The sequence below is a fragment of the Rhinolophus ferrumequinum genome, chromosome 17, assembly GCF_004115265.2.
Source record: "Rhinolophus ferrumequinum isolate MPI-CBG mRhiFer1 chromosome 17, mRhiFer1_v1.p, whole genome shotgun sequence".
Taxonomy (NCBI): Eukaryota; Metazoa; Chordata; class Mammalia; order Chiroptera; family Rhinolophidae; genus Rhinolophus; species Rhinolophus ferrumequinum.
In genome coordinates, this window is record NC_046300.1 from 31119615 (window position 1) to 31139850 (window position 20236).

Sequence of the window (20236 nt, forward strand, 5' to 3'; positions counted from 1 at the left end):
TCATAATAGTATGAAATTGCAAATTAGTTATGGGAAGAAAATTCACAAATACATGGAGATGAAACAATATGCTACCAAACAACCAATGTGTCAAAGAAGAAATCAAAAGAGAAATAAAAAAACACCTTGAGACAAATGAAAAGGGAAATAATGTACCAAAGCGTATGGGATGCAGAAAAAGGAGTCCTAAAAGGGAAGTTCATGGTACTAGATGCTTACCTCAAAAAATAAGAAAAATCTCAAATAACCTTACTTGATACCTCAAGGAACTAGAAAAAGAAGAACAAGCAAAGCCAAAGTTCGTATAGTAGTCCACCCTTATCCACAATTTTGCTTTCTATAGTTTCATTACTCACGGTCAACTATAGTCTGAAAATATTAGATGGAAAATTTTGGAAATAAATAATTTAGAAGTTTTAAATTGTGCACCATCTGAGTAGCGTGATGAAATCTTGTGCCGTCCCTCTACATCCTGCACAGGATGTAAATCATCCCTTTGTCCAGCATATAAATGCTGTGTATGCTACCTGCCTGTTAGTCACTTAGTAGCCACCCTGCCTGTTAGTCACTTAGTAGCCAATTTGATTATCAGATTGGCTGTCACAGTACCCCAGTGCTTGTATTCAGGTAACCCCCATTTTATTTAATAATGGCCCCAAAACCATTCACGTAACTTAAATTACAGTATATTATTATCATTCTATTTATTAGTAGTTAATCTCTTACTGTGCCTAATTTGTAAATTAAATTTTATCATAGGTATGAATGTGTAGGAAAAACATAGTACACATAGGGTGTGGTACGATCCACAGTTTCAGGCATCCACTGGGGGTCTTGGAACATATCCCTTGTGGAAAGGGGGTACTACTATATTCAGCACACACACACACAAAATAGTCTTGAGACCGTGTTAGTCATAGAAAAACCCTAATGAATTGTCCCCTCTCTGCTAATGAATTCACCCTTCTAATCTGTTCCTAATGATCTATTTTCCAAGTTCTCTATGAATTTTGGGGTCTATTGCTGGAGAAGTAGAAGGTGTTATCTTCTTTTATAATTCCATGAGGATTCTTGTATTTTTTACATTTACCTCTTTGACATTATTTATCATTGCAATAGAATTCCACACATACTAGTTTCCTAGCTGTTAATTTTCATTGATTGTGTGTCCATCCACTATTTGTCATTGATTCGCAGCGTAGGCTGGCTGCTTCCTGTTGTAATACTGGGAGGACCTAATCTCAGCCCTCCGGGACTCCTTCATCTCCTCTCTTTTTTGGAGTGTACTCGTACTTCTGTTTCTTTCACACTCCATTCATGGGAGAGGACCCAGAAAGTCATTTTAGGTTGTTTTGTAGGACAGGGCTAAAAATCACTATGAATTTTTAGCTTCCTTTTGAGGAAATCACTAGACCAAAGATAAACTTTATTTACCACCAATGTAAAAATGTTATAATGGGACATTTAGAATTTAGAGCAAGCAAAACAGTAAGCATATAGTTTAAGACAATTATTTCTTTAAACTAAATGTTTGTTGTATTTCTTTTTCTAGGATTTTCACTGGCTGACCCGCTCTAATATGTAAATACAGATGCCAATACGTTGTCTTGAGGAGTTTTTTCTGTAAGATGGAATTTTATTTTCCCCAGCAAAATACCTATGATGTTAAAATTCTTATGCAAAGAAAAATAAAAAATATTTCTAAATGACATTATATAGTAAAGTAATTGATTAAAAACAGAAAACGTTACCAGTATTCAACCACAGAAATAACTATTTAAGATGAAAAAGAGAAAGGGTTTTATTAAACAATAGCATTGTAACTGCCTAACCACTGATTTAATACCAGTATTATTTTTAAAAATGCATTCTTAAAGTCTCATGTCTTTTAAAAACATCTGAAGAAAGCAGTTCCAAGAATTTTTTAATGTAGAGGCCTGTTCAGTAAGTCAGAGTATATAAGCTACTAATTATTATTATTTGTTGATCACTTCATACCTTGGGCTCCCCAGTATTTAATGCAGCTTGTGCTGTACTTTTTGAGTTGGGGTTTTGTTTTGTTTTATTTTTCTGGAAAGAACTTAACTGAGCCAAAGGAGAAGTCACATCACACCCAAACTAATAATTTGAGTATATTTGGAGTAACAACCTTAGTTTATGTGTACCACATTGAGTCAACAACTTTACTATATAATGAACTCTTTTTTAAAAATTTGTTTTTATTAGTTTCAGGTGTACAAAGCAATGTAATAGTTAAGACATTTACACCCCTCACAAAGTGATAACCTCCCAATCTACTTTCCCCTCTGACGACATCGTATATAGTTGTTACTCTAACCATTGACTATATTCCTTATGCTGTACTCCACATTTCACGAATATATATATATATATATATATATATATATATATATATATATATATATATATGAATATATATATATAATTATAGTTAACATTCAATATTCAACTTCAGCTCCGGTGGATTGCACAGGTTATCAGGAACCTACATAGTTCATAAAATGGTCTCCCTGATAAGTCCAGAGCCCATCTGGCACCCCACATAGTCTTTGCAACCTTATTGATTATAGTTCCCCATACTGTGTTTCATAGCCCCACGACTATACTGTGGCTACTAACGTGTACTTTCTAATCCCTTCACCTTCTCCCCCATCTCCACCCGCCTCCCACTAGCAACCATCAGTTTTTTCCCCCCATATCTCTAAGTCTATTTTTGTTTTGTTTGTTCGTTTATTCTGTTCTTTAGATGCCACATATAAGTGAGATCATATGGCATTTGTCTTTCTCAGTCTGACTTATTTCACTTGGAATAATGTTCTCTGTATAATGAACTCTTTTAAATAAGAAAATATTAAGGCACTAATAGAAGATTGGGCAAAGGGCATGAATGTATAATTAACAAGAAATACAAATAGTCAATAAAAGTATGATTATTGTGAATAAAGATGAATATGTTAGGCTGAAAAACCTCATTTTTGCCTACCACTTGGCAAAGCGCTTTTGCAATGACGATTCTCAGCATGGGTGAGGGTGCAGTGAAATGGGCACTGCTGTGCTGTGGTGGGAGTTGGAACTGGTACGATATTTCTGTAGAGAAATTCTAGCAGTGCTTGTTTTGGAATCTTAAAAATGTTCATCCCTATAACTTTGACCCAGTAAGCCTATCTAGAAAATATATCCTAAAGAAATAATAAAATATTTGGTCAAATATTTATATGTAAGGCCATTCAGCATAGTTTTATTAGGAACAACCCCAATGTTTAGTAATAAGACATTGATTACATGCATTATGATCTGTCGACATCATAAAATAAAAATTGTGTTAAAGAATATTTATTAATAAAGAAATAATCACGATATAATATTACATGAAAAGGCAAACTACGAAATGAATGGGTCCAGGTCAGGATATGCACCTGTACTCATGCACACAACAGACACTGAGGAAAAAGATGGACACAAAATAAACCAAAATTTTAAAATAATTTGGTGATGAGATTATAGGTAATTTTTTATTTTTTCATTTTTTCCTTTTACAGCATTTTGAAATAAAAGTAATTTTGTAGTTTTTATTATCAGAAACAGACATTGCAGGCATACCCTGTTTTATTGCACTTTGCTTTATTGTGCTTCACAGATAATCTGCTTTAAGACTCCATTTGCAATAAGATTATGGCTCGCTGAAGGCTCAGATGATGGTTAGCATTTTTAGCAATAAAATATTTTTAAATTAAGGTATGTACATTGTTTTTTAGACATAATGCTGTTGCACATTTAATAGACTACAGTATAGTGTAAACATAACTTTTATGCACTGGGAAACCAAAAAATGTGTGCGACTTGCGTTATTGTGTTAGTTGCTTTATTGCAGTGGTCTGGACCTGAACCTGCAATGTCTCCAAGTTATACCTCTATTTTAAAAGGATATTAGAAATGGCAATGTATTCATTACTTTCAGGGTCATTCTTGTTTATTTGCTGCAATATTATATGAATTGAAGCATCAGACTTTATATAAAAGTTCGGTTTGTACTGTACACATCAGATTTTTCTCCGTTGGCTAGTTAGGGGCATAAGTGACTTCCACAAAGTGGTGGGTTCCAGCTTCGAGATCTGCACCCAGGAGACATTTCAGGGAGCTGTGGTTTCACCTGACAAGCCCCTGAAATCGGGCCCAGTCATCAGGTACTCTTCTGTATTTCTAAGCTACACACCAGAGAGCCAGGTCAGCATAAGAGCACAGAGAATATCAAAGGGAGCACTGAGAGTGGGTAGTTCGGGTAACCTCATCAATGTCCTACACTGCCGTGGACGTTTGCCTCTGGCAGCCAAGTGCAATGCAAGATTTGGCTGTAAGGTAGTGTGGAGGGATTGATGAGTATTTGTGAATTGAAGTAATTTGGGGACAATGCTCCTTCCCTAGCCATGTTGTCTCAAGAGAAGAAAAAAAAAATGTTGTCAGGGTAATGGACTGTCCAGCAGAGGTCAGTCTAAGCATAAGGACCAGGTTAGTCCAGTAGCGCTTTGATGGCAGTCTATTGATGATTACTTATTTTGTAAAAGTGATCTTGAAATTAGTCTTCTTACAGGAATTTTTCTTTAGAAGGATAAGATATTAAATAAGGTGCTCTGAAATGATTCTATTGGTTGATAGTCAAAACTTTGATAAAACATTTTGTACCCCCTAGTTTAATATTAAACACTCCTATGTGATTCTAGAATGTTGAATACTCAAGTGCCTCAAAAACTGGACTTTCAAAGGTTATGTCTGTTCTATTAATTTAGGAAAACTAGAATCCAAGGTGGGAAATGACTTCTTAGGGTTAGTTTCGCTCCTAATATTCTTTATAAAACCTTTCATTCTGCCTGGTGTTGTTTGGGGATTCAGAAAGCTATCCAGAAGCTTATCCCAATGCCTGGCACATAGAAGGTGCTCAAGAAATGAAGGTGCACTGTGTTTTAGGAAGAGACGACCTTAGAGAAGTGGAGAACATGGGCGGCACTTAGGTCCTGTCTAGCAGTGTGCTTTCACTTTTCAAGTAAGTGGGTCTTATTTCCCCAAGTAGATTAGTCATTTCCTGGAAAACAGGGCTGAGTGTTTTTACCTCCTTTCAGAGCCACCTGCTTTGCAGGGGTTCACCAAATAATAGTGAATGAGGAGGATTCATGGTGGTTAGAAATAGCTCAGTGGGTATTTTCTATAGTTATTTCACACATGCACCTGTGAAGTAGCTCAGCTTATGTGAAGTGAGCATATTTTCCTTAGGGAAAAAAGTCTTAAATCTATTACAAGGAAATAATAGGACATTTGAACACTGGAAGGAAATTAAAATAACATTAAATCCTAAAATATTTCTGGGTCCTTACTGTTTTCAAGACACTTAACTTGGCAGTGGGGAAGCAGTGCGTTCCAGTGAAGAAATGGCACGTGAGTAAAATAAATGCAAACTTAGAGCCACTTCGGACAGAACATCATATGAATGTATTACAGTAGGAAGCCATTTACATTCTAGGTAGGAACTATGACTGAGAAACCCTGATCAAACTGACTCTGCTGACTGCTGGATAGAGTGAAATGCATACAGATGAAGTTTGGATCATCTGGTGTTTTCTGGTTGCATTTGCTGCTGCTAATAATGGAGTAAGGTGGATAAAGGAAGTTGAAGATGCTGTGAAGTCCTCCCGCAGACGAGGTGCAGATAAAAGGGCATCATTGGTTCAGATCTGACAGGCAAGACTGCCTGCAGCTCTGGTTTTCACTGGATTATCTTGGGCCTTCCCTCCCCTCCTCTCCAAGGCTTTTTCTTCCAGGAGAAGGGCTACCTGGTCAGTGAACCCATGGTAAATTCAGGTTGTGTGGTTATCCCTTCAATTAGGGAGCAAAGAAAGTCACATCTAGAAATCCCAGGCTCTCCGGTTTCAGTTTGAAGGGAACATCTTAAATTTTGACTCGAACCTGGAAATATCTACAGAGATGGCGTCACCCATGATCTCTTTCCTTCTATCTGGTGATCACTAGTGCCAGCTCGGTGGAGTGGTTCATATACAGCCATTTGGTTCCTTCTGAGGCTCATTCCCCGGTGCCAGCACGTTCCTGGGAATTGCCTCCTCACTCCGCCGGCCCAGGTCGGCTTAGGAAAACCAGACCTGATTTCACCTTAGCCTGAGCTGTGCTCATGCTGTTTCCACTGCAGTGCTCTGTGCCATGTGGAATCAGCCTTATCCTTCAAGGTTCAGCTCGAAAGTCCCCTCTTCCACGAAGCTGTGCTTCCTCCCGGTGCTCCGCCAGCACCCTGTGTGCCTCCGTCACTACTCACGATGTGAAGTGTTCAAGGTGAACTCCCATCTATCTCCCTCCCCCACTCACCTGAGTGCCTGTGTACCCAGAGGTCACCCACCCCTCATCTTCCAGGGCCTGCATCCTCTTGGTCCTGTTCGGCAAGCTTCTCTGCGAGTCCACCCTTGGATCTACCTCCACATGGCATACAGCAGTAAAAATAGCAGACATTTTCTTGTGGGGTAGGTGACTCAGGAGTGGTTTACACTTGTTAGGAGCTTATTAAGGCAACTGACAGTGTGAGAGAAAACAGGGAAGGAGCTGGAAAAGGCTGTGAGAGCTATCAGACTGCCATGCAGACCTCATCCAGGAAAGGAGGGAGGGAGGGAGAAGGTTGGGTGGAAGCGTCCTGGTTGCCCCCAGTCTAAGGAAGACTTTGCAGAGCTATCGAGTCGCATGTCTCCCAGGAACGAGTCCCCTTCGCGTCCCCACTAGACACAGACACTGAGGGGAGCAATACAATGCGTGGGCTCAGCTCAAGCGCAGGTGACAGGTTTCAGAGCAGCAGCTGGGCTCTCGGTCAGTTCTGTTCTTCATGCTGCCATAGACACTTCTGGATGTCTCCTTACTGCTGCCTTTAGACTGTTAGAGCTGAAAAAATAGGGAAGCAAAGTTCATTCAGCAGGACTTAAAATCCAAGACTCTGCCCCAAGTCCACCTGCAGCTTGTTTTTCAGCTTCAGGTCTCGGCTGTCCCTGTTGGACAGAGTATATGATAAGCCTGACTTTCCATCCTGGCTCTGCTTTGGTGGTTATACAACCTCTCTAAGTCTCACGTTCTTCATCTGTATAATGGGGGAAATAGAACGCTTCATTCAAAGAGTTTGGAACATACGCTGTCACAGAAATGCTTAGCATGAAACCTGGCACAAAAGAGCTCCTCGATAACCGTTAGCCCTCCGCCCATCATCCCTTCTTTACTCTTCTGGCCCCCAACCCTCACAGAGTAAAGGGTCAAGAAAAAGCTAGCTTGTCCCCCTGTGGAACCGTCTGGTAAGAGAAGTCCCTATGTCCAAAATACCGTGTGCCTTTGACAGCCTGTCCGTTGCCCACTGGGAACTGGCCACAGCCAACATTTAGTTTGGCCACTTTTCTTCCACACCTCAGGCCTGGGCTACCAGTGCAAACTCCAGAAAAGGCACATTCATTTGAGCCAAACTGGATTAGCCAGGCCAGTCGGTGGCTGGCCAGTCACGTGCTGTTTCCCAAACCAAATAGAAAGTATTTTTAGATTATGTTACTGTTTGGTATTATCCATGCCACGACTCCCTCTTATTAGGGCACATTAGAGAAAATTGGTGGCAGCCAACAAATGGATAATTAGCAAGTCATTTGTCAGTACTGGACCTCTGTGTCGTCATTTGTAAAAAGAGTAGTTGAAATTGACCAGTGGTTCTCAACCCTGGCAGCATGAGGAAATCACCTGGAGAACTTTAAAAAGTCCTGCTTCCCAGGCCACGCCCCAGCCCAATTACATCAGCATCTCTAGGGTGGAACCAGGTGTCAGTGTTTTTTAGGTCATCCCACTGTGCAGCCCAGTTGAAAGCCAGTGAAAGATGATGGCAAAGATTCCTTTCATCTCTAATTCCAGGGGCAGTGACCTTGAAAAGGGTACAGTCTAAATGGGAATTGTGAGAGTTGTTAATCCAGCAATTTTGTAATTTTACAATCTTTTTAAATGGCCTTCTCTCAGTCATGTTTCTCTTTGGCATCTTGGTCACTCAATGTTTAGACTCATAATTAATACTTTTTTTAACATAAATATTTGTTTACTTTGTGCATCAGTCATAATCCCTTAATTTTCTTTCTGTAGCATGTTTGTGGCACATGTGCATTTAACAGAATTGGTTAACTTTTCTTTATTACTCTATAACAGAAGTTAGCTCCTGAGCTCCACTTCTACTTGTTATCTTAAGTGTACAACTCAGTGACTTATTTTGTAGATATGTGTCTGTGTAACCACTAGTCACATCAAGATACGTCACATTTGCAGCAATCCAGAGTCCTCCCTCATGCACGTTCTAGTCAATCTTCATCTGCCAAAGATAACCGGTCCCTGACTTACTCTGATATCACCAGAGGTTAACACCCGGTCTCTTTGGACTAAGTGCTTTGTCCATTTTAGGTTCACTCCTCTCCCGTTTCCTTCTTCCCTAAGGATGACCTAATTTTTTTTTTTTGGGGGGGAGCGGTCTTATCATTCTGCCCTCAGGGGAGATGTCTGCTTCAAGCACAGCTAGTTCAATGACCTATTTATGTGTAGCAAACCATCCCCAAACTTCCCGTCTAAATGCAAGGCATTGTTATCTCTCACAGTTTTGTGGGTTGGTGTGGCTCCGCTGATTCTTCTTACTTCACTTGCAGCCTGTCACGCAGCTTCAGTCAGATGGCAGCTGGAGCCACGTCCTCTAGAGGCTCCACAGGGACGGAAGGCCTGAGTTGCCTTCTTTACTCTGAGAAAGTAAAAATTAGCTCAGGCTAAGAATGTAGAAATCTTCCTGGCCATTCATCAGGCTGGAATAAGAGACATAGATAAAGCCCAATGCAAAGTTAACAGAAGGAAATATTTTATCCAAGGACACACTGTTTTTTCCTACTCCTGTAAAAAATGCCATTAAGGTCTTGATAGGGATTGCATTGAATCTATAGATGGCCTTGGGTAGTATGGACATTTTAACAATATTAATTCTTCCAATCCATGAACACAGGATATCTTTCCGTTTGTGTCCTCTTTTACCAATGTTTTATAGTTTTCAGTGTATATAGGTCTTTCATCTCCTTGGTTAAATTTATTCCTAAGTATTTTTCTTTTTTGATGCTATTGAAAATGGGATTGTTTTCTTAGTTTCTTTTTTAGATAGTTCATTATTAGCATATAAAAATGCAACTGTTTTTCATAGGTTGGTTTTATATCCTGAAACTTTTCCGAATTTGTTTATTCTAACATTTTTTTTCTTTAAAGTTTTTTATATATGTAAGATCACGTCATCTACAAGCAGAATATTTTACTTCTTCCATTCTGATTTGGATGCCTTTCATTTCTTTTTCTTGCCTAGTTGTACTGGCTAGGACAGCTAGTAGATTATTGACTAGAAAAGATGGGAGTAGGCACTCTTGTCTTATTCCTGATCTTAGAGGAAAAACTTGCAGCTTTTCATCATTGAGTATGATGTTACCTGTGGGCTTGTCAACTACAGTCTTTATTTTAACATAACTTTTAAAGAAGTGTTTTGTAAGAGGTTTGGGGTTTTGTGTGGACAGATGGTAAAATCAAGTAAGATAAAAGATTTTATGTAAGGGGAAAACTCAATTAGGCAAATGCTTTGGATTGACCACCTATATTGCAGGAAAGTTGAAAGATACGAATTTTTGGTGCTTTGAGGGGTATTAATTAAGCGATATAAGACACCAAAGGGATAAGAAATAGTGTGCTGATAATCAGTTTATTGAAAATTTTAGGTTCTTAAACAAACATCCCCGTTTTCACAGGTCTCAGGCAGCAGTTCAAATAGGAGTCATAGCTTTTACTGTCAGTTTAGGTATTAACCAACTCTCTCATTTTTAGGCTTTAGAAAGTTCAGCCCAATCTATACCAAAATTTCAACCTCTCATCCAATTCAAATAGCAAGGGGCATTAGGTGTCCACACTTAAGTGACCTCTGTATGCTTAGTTTTAGGTAACTGAAACCTGATCTGTTTCCCGTGCCTCACCCCCAGCAGGGTGGTCAAAAAAATGTCCTTAATGAGTCTGCTCCACAGTAGCCTACTTTCTCTTTCAGGTAGGGCAAGGCTAAAAGGAGCCATGCACACTCCTCCCCTCCCTCTCCACCAGGGGTCCATAGCCATAAACAAGTTGCCTTGTATATCCAAGGATCTAAATATTCCCACTTATTGGCTTACCAGTATTTCTTAAGCATTCACTGTGTGCCAGGTACTCTCCACATGGTAATTTCTTTGATTCTCATAAAAGCCAGGAGCCCAGTTTTCAAATGAGAAATTAAAGCTCAGGCTGACTTAGCAAGTTGCCCACGATCACACAGCCAGAAAATGGACTTGAATCCGGCCCTTCTGAACTGTGTCCACCCCCAAATTCATATGCTGAAGCTCTAACACCCACTGCCTTAGCATGTGACTGTATTTAGAGATGAGGCCTTGAAAGAAGTGATTAAGTTTAAATGAGGTCTGGTGGGTGGGTCCTAGTCCAATCCGACTGGTGTCCTTACAGGAAGAGGAAATTTGAACACAGACAACAGGGGTGTGTGCACAGAGGAAAGACCATATGAGGACACAACGAGAAGGTGACCATCTGCAAGCCAAGGAGAGAGGCCTCAGAGGAAACCAAACCTATGAACACCTTGATCTTTGACTTCTAGCTTCTAGAACTGAGAGAAAATACATTTGTCGTTTAAGCTACCCAATCTGTGGTATTTTGTTATGGCAGCCCTAGCAAATGAACACACTGAGCTAATGCATTTTCCAGACAGCAAATCCCAGACTGTATTGAGCGTATGTTAGTGTTTTTCCCTCTGAAGACTATTTTCAAGGGGTCGTTGATATTGCACTTCTTCAAGCCAAGGTTGGGCAAAGCTGGTTCTTTTGTTCCAGACCAGATGGTACGCTTGAAGTGGAAAGTGCCTGGCACAAATGTAGTAAAGAGCCTAGGAGAGACAGGTGGGAGCCAAGGCACTTACCCATCTACCAGCTCACACAGGCAGCTCTGGAACCTCACATTTATAGCCCAAACTTGGTGCAAGATGCCTACCGTGTGTCATTTCATTTAAAGCTACGGCCTCAGCAGCTGCAAACTTATGGTTCCCTTGGCAAGTGGCAGGTCTCCTCTGATAGTGTGCAAAGGGAATTTTGACCCAGGCTGAACTACTCTTGAAGTTTTGGATATATTGCAATTTGGTTTATCTATCTTGCATGTCCCATACAAATCAATTCATTAATTCATTCAACATTCATTGAAGACCTACTGTGTATCAGATTTGACACTTTGGGAAATAAAGAGATGAAGCAGTTATGGGCCTTATGCTCAATGAGTTAATAATAATCTACTCAGAGAAATTAAACACACACCTAAATAACTATATTCCAAGGTTGAGAGCACAGACTAGAGCTATATTTGTGTTAGTGCATGCACACATACACAAACGTAAGTATTCTTATTTTTGAATAGTTTAATTGCTCCTACCACGTAGTAAGGCATTGTATAAGGCGTTTTAGAGTTCATATGTCAAATCCATACTGTTGAAGAGGAGACCCTTCTCCCACACTTCTACCCTTGTAAATCCATGTCCCCATGCCCTCTAAAAGAAAAGGAGTTATCTGTCTGATTGGTGAGAACGCAGGACATTCACAGGGCCACTTTGCTCATGGCAGGGTCATTGTACCTTAAAGATCAGCCCCCTGGCTGGGGCCACCTGATTTTCTCCTGTCACGTGGGCAGGAGGCTTTCTAGGGGCTGCTCACCCAGCTCTGCCCTCTGTCCCACCCTCCTCAAGACAGGTGAGAAGCATATATAATAGTCCGTGTCCGTCTTAGCTCAGCTCATTGTATTTCCTTCTGACAACTCTGGCCAAGAAGCCCTGCCACTGGCCCCCGAAGGGCCGTGGTCACGCGTACTCTGTGCATTGCGCCAGGACTGGTTCCCTCACCTGCCTCTCCATTCCCTTCTACATCTGGACCTGGGGCTGGGTAATGCGGTATAAAGAACACAGGCTTCAGAGTATGTGGCCAGCTTTGCATTCTAGCTCTGTGGCCTTGGGAAGATCATCTAACTTGCCTTTATCAGCTTCTGTTTCTGTATCTGTAACATAGATATAGTAACATCTACCTCCCAGAGTTGCTGTGAGGTTTTCAAGAAATAACATATGTATAAGCATGACACGTGTGTAATGAATAGTTGGTGTTAGTATTTTCTTCTCTTAAGGTCAGAATTGCCTTATACTCTTCCATGAATCCCTACTGAGCACTGCAGTCAGAACTCATCTCTTACCTTCTTCATCTCTTACCTTTTACATCCTTCAGGGAGGCTCTCCTGATTAATTATATCTCTCCATTGTTCTGCATTACACCGAATGCCTCTGGATTATTATATATGCTTCTTGTCTGTTTTGAGACCCCCCACTAGAATATAAATTCTTGAAGGCAAGACATTTTGTACATTTGTTTCACACTGAATCCCCAACTCTAGATCTTTGCCTGGGGCACAATAGGAACTCATTAATTATTTGTTGAATGAATGAATGAATAATGAATGAATGAATGACTCCTCTGACCTCTCTCTCACCTGAATCATTTTTTTTCTGTTTCTGCTTCCCCAGGTTAGCCTCATCCATCTACTTCCAGAAGACACATGTGGCCTCATTTATCCACTTCCTGAGGAGACGTGTGTTTTGAAAACATTGCAGTTACATTCACTAACTGTACATAAGGAGACAGGTAATCACGTAATGTATGATAAGTGAATGGAAACTTCTTATCGCTCTAGTTCTTAAAAAAAAAAAAAATCACCTGTTCCTCTTATCCCAGATTGTGTGGGTGTGTATCGATAAGCCTTTCCCTGTGGTATTTTTAAAGTTCTTTAAGACCTTAAGGATGGGTTAAATATAGCACATACTGAGGCCTCGGGTTGGCATAGGTTTGTTCTCCCACAGCCTGCAGGATGGAAGATGCTCCTGGTTACAGGACTTGCAGACCCCAAAGCAGCTGGGGCGGCAAGTGCCTGTGTGTGTTCTCCATCTCTTAGGCTGTTTCCTTAAAGCCTGTGAATCTAAAACGCTCCTCAGCAGCGCCCAATTATTGCTCATGTTGTCTGAGATCTCCCTTCCCACAGCGGGATGGGAGTATGCATAATCAGACGCGGCACGGGCAGGGCCCCTTTCCCACTCTTTCCTTCAAAGTCTTGGTCAGCATTGTCCTGTCAGCGTGTCAGGAATGGGCCTGTGCTAGGGCCTCGCCAAACCACACAGCTACGTGCCCTGGATCTCCACCTTCAGCCCTGAGACTAGATCCACGCTTTGAAAACGATGCCTTGTCTTTACCTTAGGCCTAATCTAGTTGTGAGATGGAGCTTTCCTCCTCACCCTCCCATCCAATCCAAGAGGGACCATTGTCTCCAGGTGGAATGATGGTGGGGGTGATGGGGTGGGAGGTGAGGTTGCGGTAAGGGGGAGGCAGTAGTACTGTTCTGTTACTAAGTAGATCAGAATAAAATGTGGCAATGAACACGTGGTAAGTACCAACAGTAAACAGTAAACTAGGAACATGCATTTGGACAGGCTAAAAGAGAATGAAGTGAATGTCAACTAAGTTTTCTGGGTTCACCCTAGAGGAAATCGGGGGCAAACCCATCACCCCACCTGTGAGAGGGGCTGAGATTTGGTATGCCCTTTGGTGACCTAACAATTATTTGGAGCTCATTTATTTCTATGATTCTTGATTTAAGTAATGTCAGGAAACGGGCTTTGCTCAAGATTCAGGATGTTTTCCCTTCCTGCGGGTTTCAGCTCAAGAACCATCGATCCTCGGTTGCCGTAAACCATTTTGGGATTTCCTCTGAAGTCTCCAACCCTCCCTGACTTCCTGTCATAAAAGCTGCGACTTTCCTATCTCCCTTCCAAGAGTGTGGTTTTGCATTTTCAGAGCTGAACGATTCTTGGACTTACAGCATTTCTGAGTCCGGGTTTAGGTAAATGTTGATTGATTTCTTCTTAGGGAGCCAATCTAGCCCTGGGGCCAGGGAGCACTGTTGGCATCTGGCTCGGTGTGTCATTCAGGAGCCCAGAACATTCAGATTCAGTCTTGCCAGCAATCCCTCTGCCTGCCAGACAATGACCTCAATCTCTGTTGCTGTCCCCAGAATCTCACACAACCCTCAGTTTTCTCATCTGTAAAATGGGAACTTTAAATCTAGTTCCAGTGCCTCCCTTGTGAACACCAAACAACAACAAAAAAATAAAAAAGGATTTTATAAAACATAAAGCTCTACATAATTATTATTTATTTAGGACACCACATGTTTATTGAATAAGACATAGATGAGGAAAAAAGAGGAAAAATATGTAATAGGAATTATTATTTTGTGTTTGGGGGTCAAATAGTTATAGGAGGAATAAAACCAAAATAAATGGGTTTCTTTACTGCAGGAGTTCCCAGTGTCTTTGGTATGCTAATATGTATTGTAAAAGTCCAATATAATTTACATAAAATAGGCAGCGGTTCTCAGTGTAGGTGAACTCCTCTGCTTCTTAAAAAATAGAGTATCTCTTAGAATGGGTACACCTGCAGCAGTTTGGGAAACACTGTATTGGGTAAGTTATTGTCATATTGTGATTGCATCCAGGTGGCTCAAGGCCAGCGCAGTGCAAATCTCATTCTTAAAAGTGAGGACAACCGAGCTCCCTGCCCTGGAGATGGAACTGCAGGCTCAGTGTCTGGGTGAGTCTGATTAGTCTCATTAGACTTATTAGTTCTGGTTCTCTGATGGATCTTTCCTTTGCATTGCCAGGCTCCATCACTCCTGGCTCTGATTTAAGCTTGAGTTGACAGGGAGCTGTAAGGAGGAGCTTTCCCAGGGCTTCTCAGCTGCCCAGTGTTGTCTCCCTCCTGCTCATGCAGCTTCATAACTGAATCATGGTTAATTCTGGGCCAGAAAGACCAGGCTCAGAGCTCTGTTCTCTGCCAAAGCCAACCCAAAACGGTCTGTGTGCCCCTCTCAGCATGTCAGCAGGGACTTGTTGGACCGACGTGCAGGAAAGATGTCTTTCTTCCTTCTTCTTTACTCCTAAGGTTGCCAAGAATTTGATTTGATTTTTCAAAATCCTTTTATTTTTAAATTATGAATTAAATAATGCTCATGGTAAACATTTCCAATAATACAAATGTGTACAAGGTTGAAAAGGAAAGTTTTCCTCGTTTTTTCCTCATCGCACGTACTTCTATCCCCAAGCATGTAGTGTATATTGTTCTAGGTCTTTCTCTTTGCACATGTAAATAATTGGTAAGTAGATTTGTTCGTTTGTTCATATATTTGGTTAGAGGCACTGCAACTTTCCGATTTCACTCAACAATATTCCATGGACAACCTTCCAGGTCAGTGTATAAACATGAAATATCTTTTTCTTATTTTTTTAAAGTCAAGTTTATTAAGGGAAAATTTACATAAAATAAAACTCACCCTTTGTAAGAGTACAGTTTGATGAGTTTGGACAAAGTAGACAAACAAGCACTTCAACCAAAATCCAGGACACACTTGTCACCACCAAAAGGTGCCTTTCCAGTCAAATCTCTTCTCACAGCCCTAATCCCTCGTAACCACTGACCTGTTGTTCTCTATCCCTATAGTTTTGCGTTTTCCAGAATCCCATATAAATGGAATTATTCAGTACGTAGCCTTTTGTATTGGCCTCAGCCGAATGCCTTTGAGATTCATCCATGTTTCTGATTTCGGTAGTTCATTTTACTGCTAAGTTGTGTTGCCCTGTACACAGTTTGTTTATCCATTCAGCAGTTGATGGCCATTTGGGTTGTTTCTAGTTTTAACACTTGGAATTGTCAGTCTTTTAAATTATAGGCATTCAAATAGTATGTAGTGTTATTACACCATGGTTTTAATTTGCATTTTCCTAATGACTAATGATATTGCGTCTCTTTTCCTGTGCTTATTTGCCATTCATGCGTCTGCTTTAGTGAAGTATCTATTCACTCCTTTGGCCCAGTTCTTTCAAATGGGTTGTTTGTTTTATTATTATTGAGTTGTAAAAGTTCTTTATATATTCTGAATACAAGTCCTTTATCACATATGTTTTGCAAATATTTTCTCCCAGTCTTTGGCTTGGTTTTTCAATTCAACATTGTCTTTTGAACAGCAGAAGTTTTAAATTTTTGGTGAAGTCCAATTTAACATTTTTTATGATTTGTGCTTTTTTGGGTCTTAGTTAAGAAAAAAAAAAAGAAATATTTTGTCATAGAAACAGAGTAAAATGATGGTTACCCAAGGATAGGGGGTTGAGGAAAATGGAAAGGTATTGCTCACAGGGACAAAGTTTAAGTTATGTAGGATGATAAGTTCTAGAGATTTGATGTACAGCATGGTGACTATAGTTAATACAGGATTGTAAACTTGAAATTTTCTAGGAGATTCGTTTTTCAGTGTTCTCACTGCAAAAAAAGGTTAACTATGTGAAGTATGGGTATGTTAATTAGCTTGACTGTAGTAATCATTTCACAATGTATATGTATATCAAAACCTCATGTTGTGCACCTTAAATATATGAAATTTTTGTTGAAAACTTTTTTAGTTTAAAAAGAGACATCTTTGCCTCATCCAAAGCCACTCTGATTTTCTCCTGTTCCTGAAGTTTAATCGTTTTAGCTCTTACATTTAGGTCTATGATCTACTTTGAGCTAATTTTTATGTATGGGGCAAGGTAAGGGTTAAGCTTCATTTTCGTTTGCTTTGCATATGAAAGATCCATTTTTCTAGTATCATTTGTTGCAGAGACTACCTTATTCTTTGTCATGACTCTGTAATGTTTGATTGAATGGAGGTTTTGTGATTAATTCAACCAATCTCATATTCATTGAGCGTCAGGCTGTTTCAAATCTGAGACTGTCATGAGCATCCTTGCACCTAAACCGCCGAGCAGTTGAATGAGTATTTCTGTAGAATTTCCCGGTGAAATTGCACGTGCATGTTAAGCGTTGATGGATACCGCCGGATTATTCTTCAGTATACACTCCCACCTAGGAGCCCTGAGCAGGAAGGCTCTAACTTTGACTGGATTTATTGGTGTAAGCCTTTTACAAATCTCCAATAATTTTCTTCTGGAAAATTCTAATAGCCTGTGTTATTGGATTCTGAAAGATTAAGAGTCCTTCCAAGAGGGTTTGAAGAAAAGGTGATAATTTCTGCCTCAGTCACTTAGGGTCACCTCATAAGAAATAGACTTATAAAATGCATGGTACATGGGAAATGGAAATTTACAAAAAAACTGTTTAATAAGTATTGGGGCCTTATAAATACCTCTGTGCCGGAGCCTCCGGAAAGGGTAGAGATTCCTGTAGTAACTTGAGTCAGCAGTGACTCGCCCCCCAGTGGGCTAAATGGGTACGTTCAGCATCCCTTATGCAGGCCTCAGCTCAGGGTGGCAGTCTGTTCACAGACCCTCACTTTCTCACCATACTCATCAAAGCCCTCCCTTGTACCAGGCCTGTGCCAGCCAGTTACATGTGCAAAGGCACAAAGGGGTTCTGGGACATGCAAGTTGCTCATTGTGGCTGGAACATCAAGTTATGACACTTTTCCTACTTTCTTTTATTTTGTGATTTGGTGTGATTTGATCAAATTGAACTAACATTGTTGAAGTTCTATTATTAGGTGACAGGGACAGTCTTGGGGGTCAGGAGGGTACACAGAGCTATGGAACAGCCACCCCACCTTCAGGCTAAATAGCAGCACAAGGTGGTTTAGAAGCAGTTCAGACACAATACCAGCAGGTGTCACAAGCAGGACATATTGATATAATTTGTTCCAACTTCACGGTCAGTGGTGAAATCTGTATGTGGAGAGAGGGAATAAATCAGTCTGGCTACTCAGAAGAGGAATCTGAGCTGGATGGTGAAAGTTCAGATTTTGGCACCAAGTTACTCAAAAGTTACCTTCCTCCCAGGTAGACTACACCTTTCTCCAAACCACCAAAACCCCACTGCTGGGGCTGTAGGTTTCAAGAGATAACAAGAGCAAGCCTTAGAATTTCCTGGTTGGGTTTAGCCAACAATCACGTACCTTCCGTTAAACATTTTGAGAGCAACTAATGGGAGTGCCCCCTCTTTAAGTTGTCCTGTTAATTCTGAATGTGTGCCAAGTATATTCTTTATGCTTTCAAAAGCTTTTCTTATAAATTTTGTATCAGTTAGCCATTGCTGCATAAGAAAGCATCCCATCATCCTGTGGCTTCAGGACACTGAAGGCAGAAACAACAGCCATTTTATTTGCTCATGAATCTGTAATCTGGGCTAGGTTCATTTTAGCAGTTCCATAGCTGGTCTTACCTGGGGTCACTTCTGTGACGGCCATCATCTGGAGACCCCTTTGAGTGTAGCTGATCCAAATTGGCATCACTCTCATGTCTAATGCCTCATCTGAGATGGTCAGCTATTTGGGGGGCTGGCTGTTTCCTCTTTCCTGTGGCCTATTCAATAGTCTAGACTTTTTTTTTTTTTATGTGGCAGTTGGCTTCCAAGAAAAGGCAAAAGCAGAAGCTGCCAGGCCTGTTAAGGGTACAGTGTCACTTTAGCCACATTCTATTAGTCAAAGCTAGTCACAAGGCCAGCCTATATTCAATGAGAGGGGAAATAGATTCCACCTCTGTTGGGAAGAGCGGCGTGTGCATACAGGGATGGGAGAGGTTTTTGCTGGCCATCTTTGTACCCCATCTATATCGTGGCTCCCTGGATTTCATTTTTGCTGTCTCTAGACACAAATTTTAATTCATGTATGATTCATCTCATGTTCCCTTATTTAACCTTTTCAACAAACCTTTAAAGGGAACATGCTTCCATTTTATGATGGGAAAACTGAGGGTTAGAAAGATCAAACAGTTTGTCCACTGTCACAGCAGAGCTGGAAGTCAAGCCCATGAGGTGCTAGAGGTATGGAGTGTTGCCTTGTATTATGCCTTCACCCGCCTCCACCTTCCCCCAGAATGAGGGTCAGTTACTGGACCCCAGAGTCCAGTAATTACCAAACCATTTCTGAGGCACTGCGAGTATGTCATGTAAATTAAAGCAGAATGGAACACTCTGTGGATTATTATTTTAATCATTTTAGTAATTGAAGGATCTCTATAACAGGCTTTCTAAACTCGAAAGAGGTATTCATTTAAGGATGCAATGATTTTTATTTGGAGAATTTTGTCTAGCCAAAGATGAAGTCAATGATGCTATTTCTCCAATTATAGTTTGCTTTCCAATCCGCTGACTCTTTTCATTTATTCTGCTTTGCACGGGAAAAAGTCTGCAGCTTCTGGAGAGAGACTAAACACTCTTTCATAGAAAAAGCTGTTTTTGAAAATATATTTCCTCCCTCTTTATTGAATGATTAAAGAAAACAAATCCAACATCACCTATACATTCGTCACCCCATAGGTGAAAAATGTCACAGACTGAATTTGTCACAGAAGGATCTGTCTCCACATAAATTCAGTTTGAATCCGAAGAGTTGATTCTGTGATGCTGCATGAGATCTCAGTTCCAAGCAGGTAGATGCTGGTGGATAATCAATTAGGAAATCTGTCTGCCCTTAAGGACAGCTTCTAGTGAACATTGAGATTTGGCTGCCTTTTCATCACTTCTGCAATAACCACTTACCTCAGTCTCCAAAAAAGAAAATTCTGACATCTTAATTTTAATGTGGGCATTTGATACAGTGCTTGAGATAAATATAACCCTGTGTAGTACGGAGAAGGTTTAATGGGAAATGGTTGGCATTCTTTCTTGGTAAAGGCACGGGAAGAGGAGAGAGAGAGAGAGAGAGAGAGAGAGAGAGAGAGAGAGAGAGAGAGAAAGCAAACAGCCGTGAGGAAGACAAAAGCAGAGATAAGCAAGGCTCCACGGCAACCTGGAGGCAAGGCTGCTGAGAACTTGACACTTTCCAGACCCCAGCCAGCATGGTTGTCCTGAATCCAACGACTTTGGGAGTTTATCTTCAGCTTTTCTTCCGCTTTGTCGTGTCTCAGCCTACTTTCATCAATAGTGTCCTCCCAATTTCAGCAGGTAAATGATGACCACAACTTTCCTCTCTTCCATCTGTTGGGGGAGGAGGGAAGATTGTTTTGCAACATGTCCTGATATTTTTCCCTTTCTACTCTTGGTGG

General features: G+C 40.6%; 2 protein-coding genes across 3 annotated transcripts in view; both read left to right on the top strand.

Annotated features, from left to right (window-relative positions):
- HACL1 (2-hydroxyacyl-CoA lyase 1) overlaps positions 1–1711 on the top strand; it is a 30706-nt gene extending 28995 nt beyond the window's left edge. For both annotated transcript variants that reach the window (XM_033132973.1, XM_033132974.1), the window contains one exon: positions 1553–1711. In XM_033132973.1, coding sequence (XP_032988864.1) covers positions 1553–1585 — 33 coding nt within the window. In that variant the 3' untranslated portion in view covers positions 1586–1711. The remainder of the gene's footprint in view (positions 1–1552) is intronic.
- Positions 1712–19918: 18207 nt separating this feature from the next.
- The window catches only part of COLQ (collagen like tail subunit of asymmetric acetylcholinesterase), a 50118-nt gene continuing 49800 nt past the window's right edge, over positions 19919–20236 (top strand). Inside the window, exon 1 of the mRNA XM_033132977.1 lies at positions 19919–20135. Coding sequence (XP_032988868.1) covers positions 20030–20135 — 106 coding nt within the window. The 5' untranslated portion in view covers positions 19919–20029. The remainder of the gene's footprint in view (positions 20136–20236) is intronic.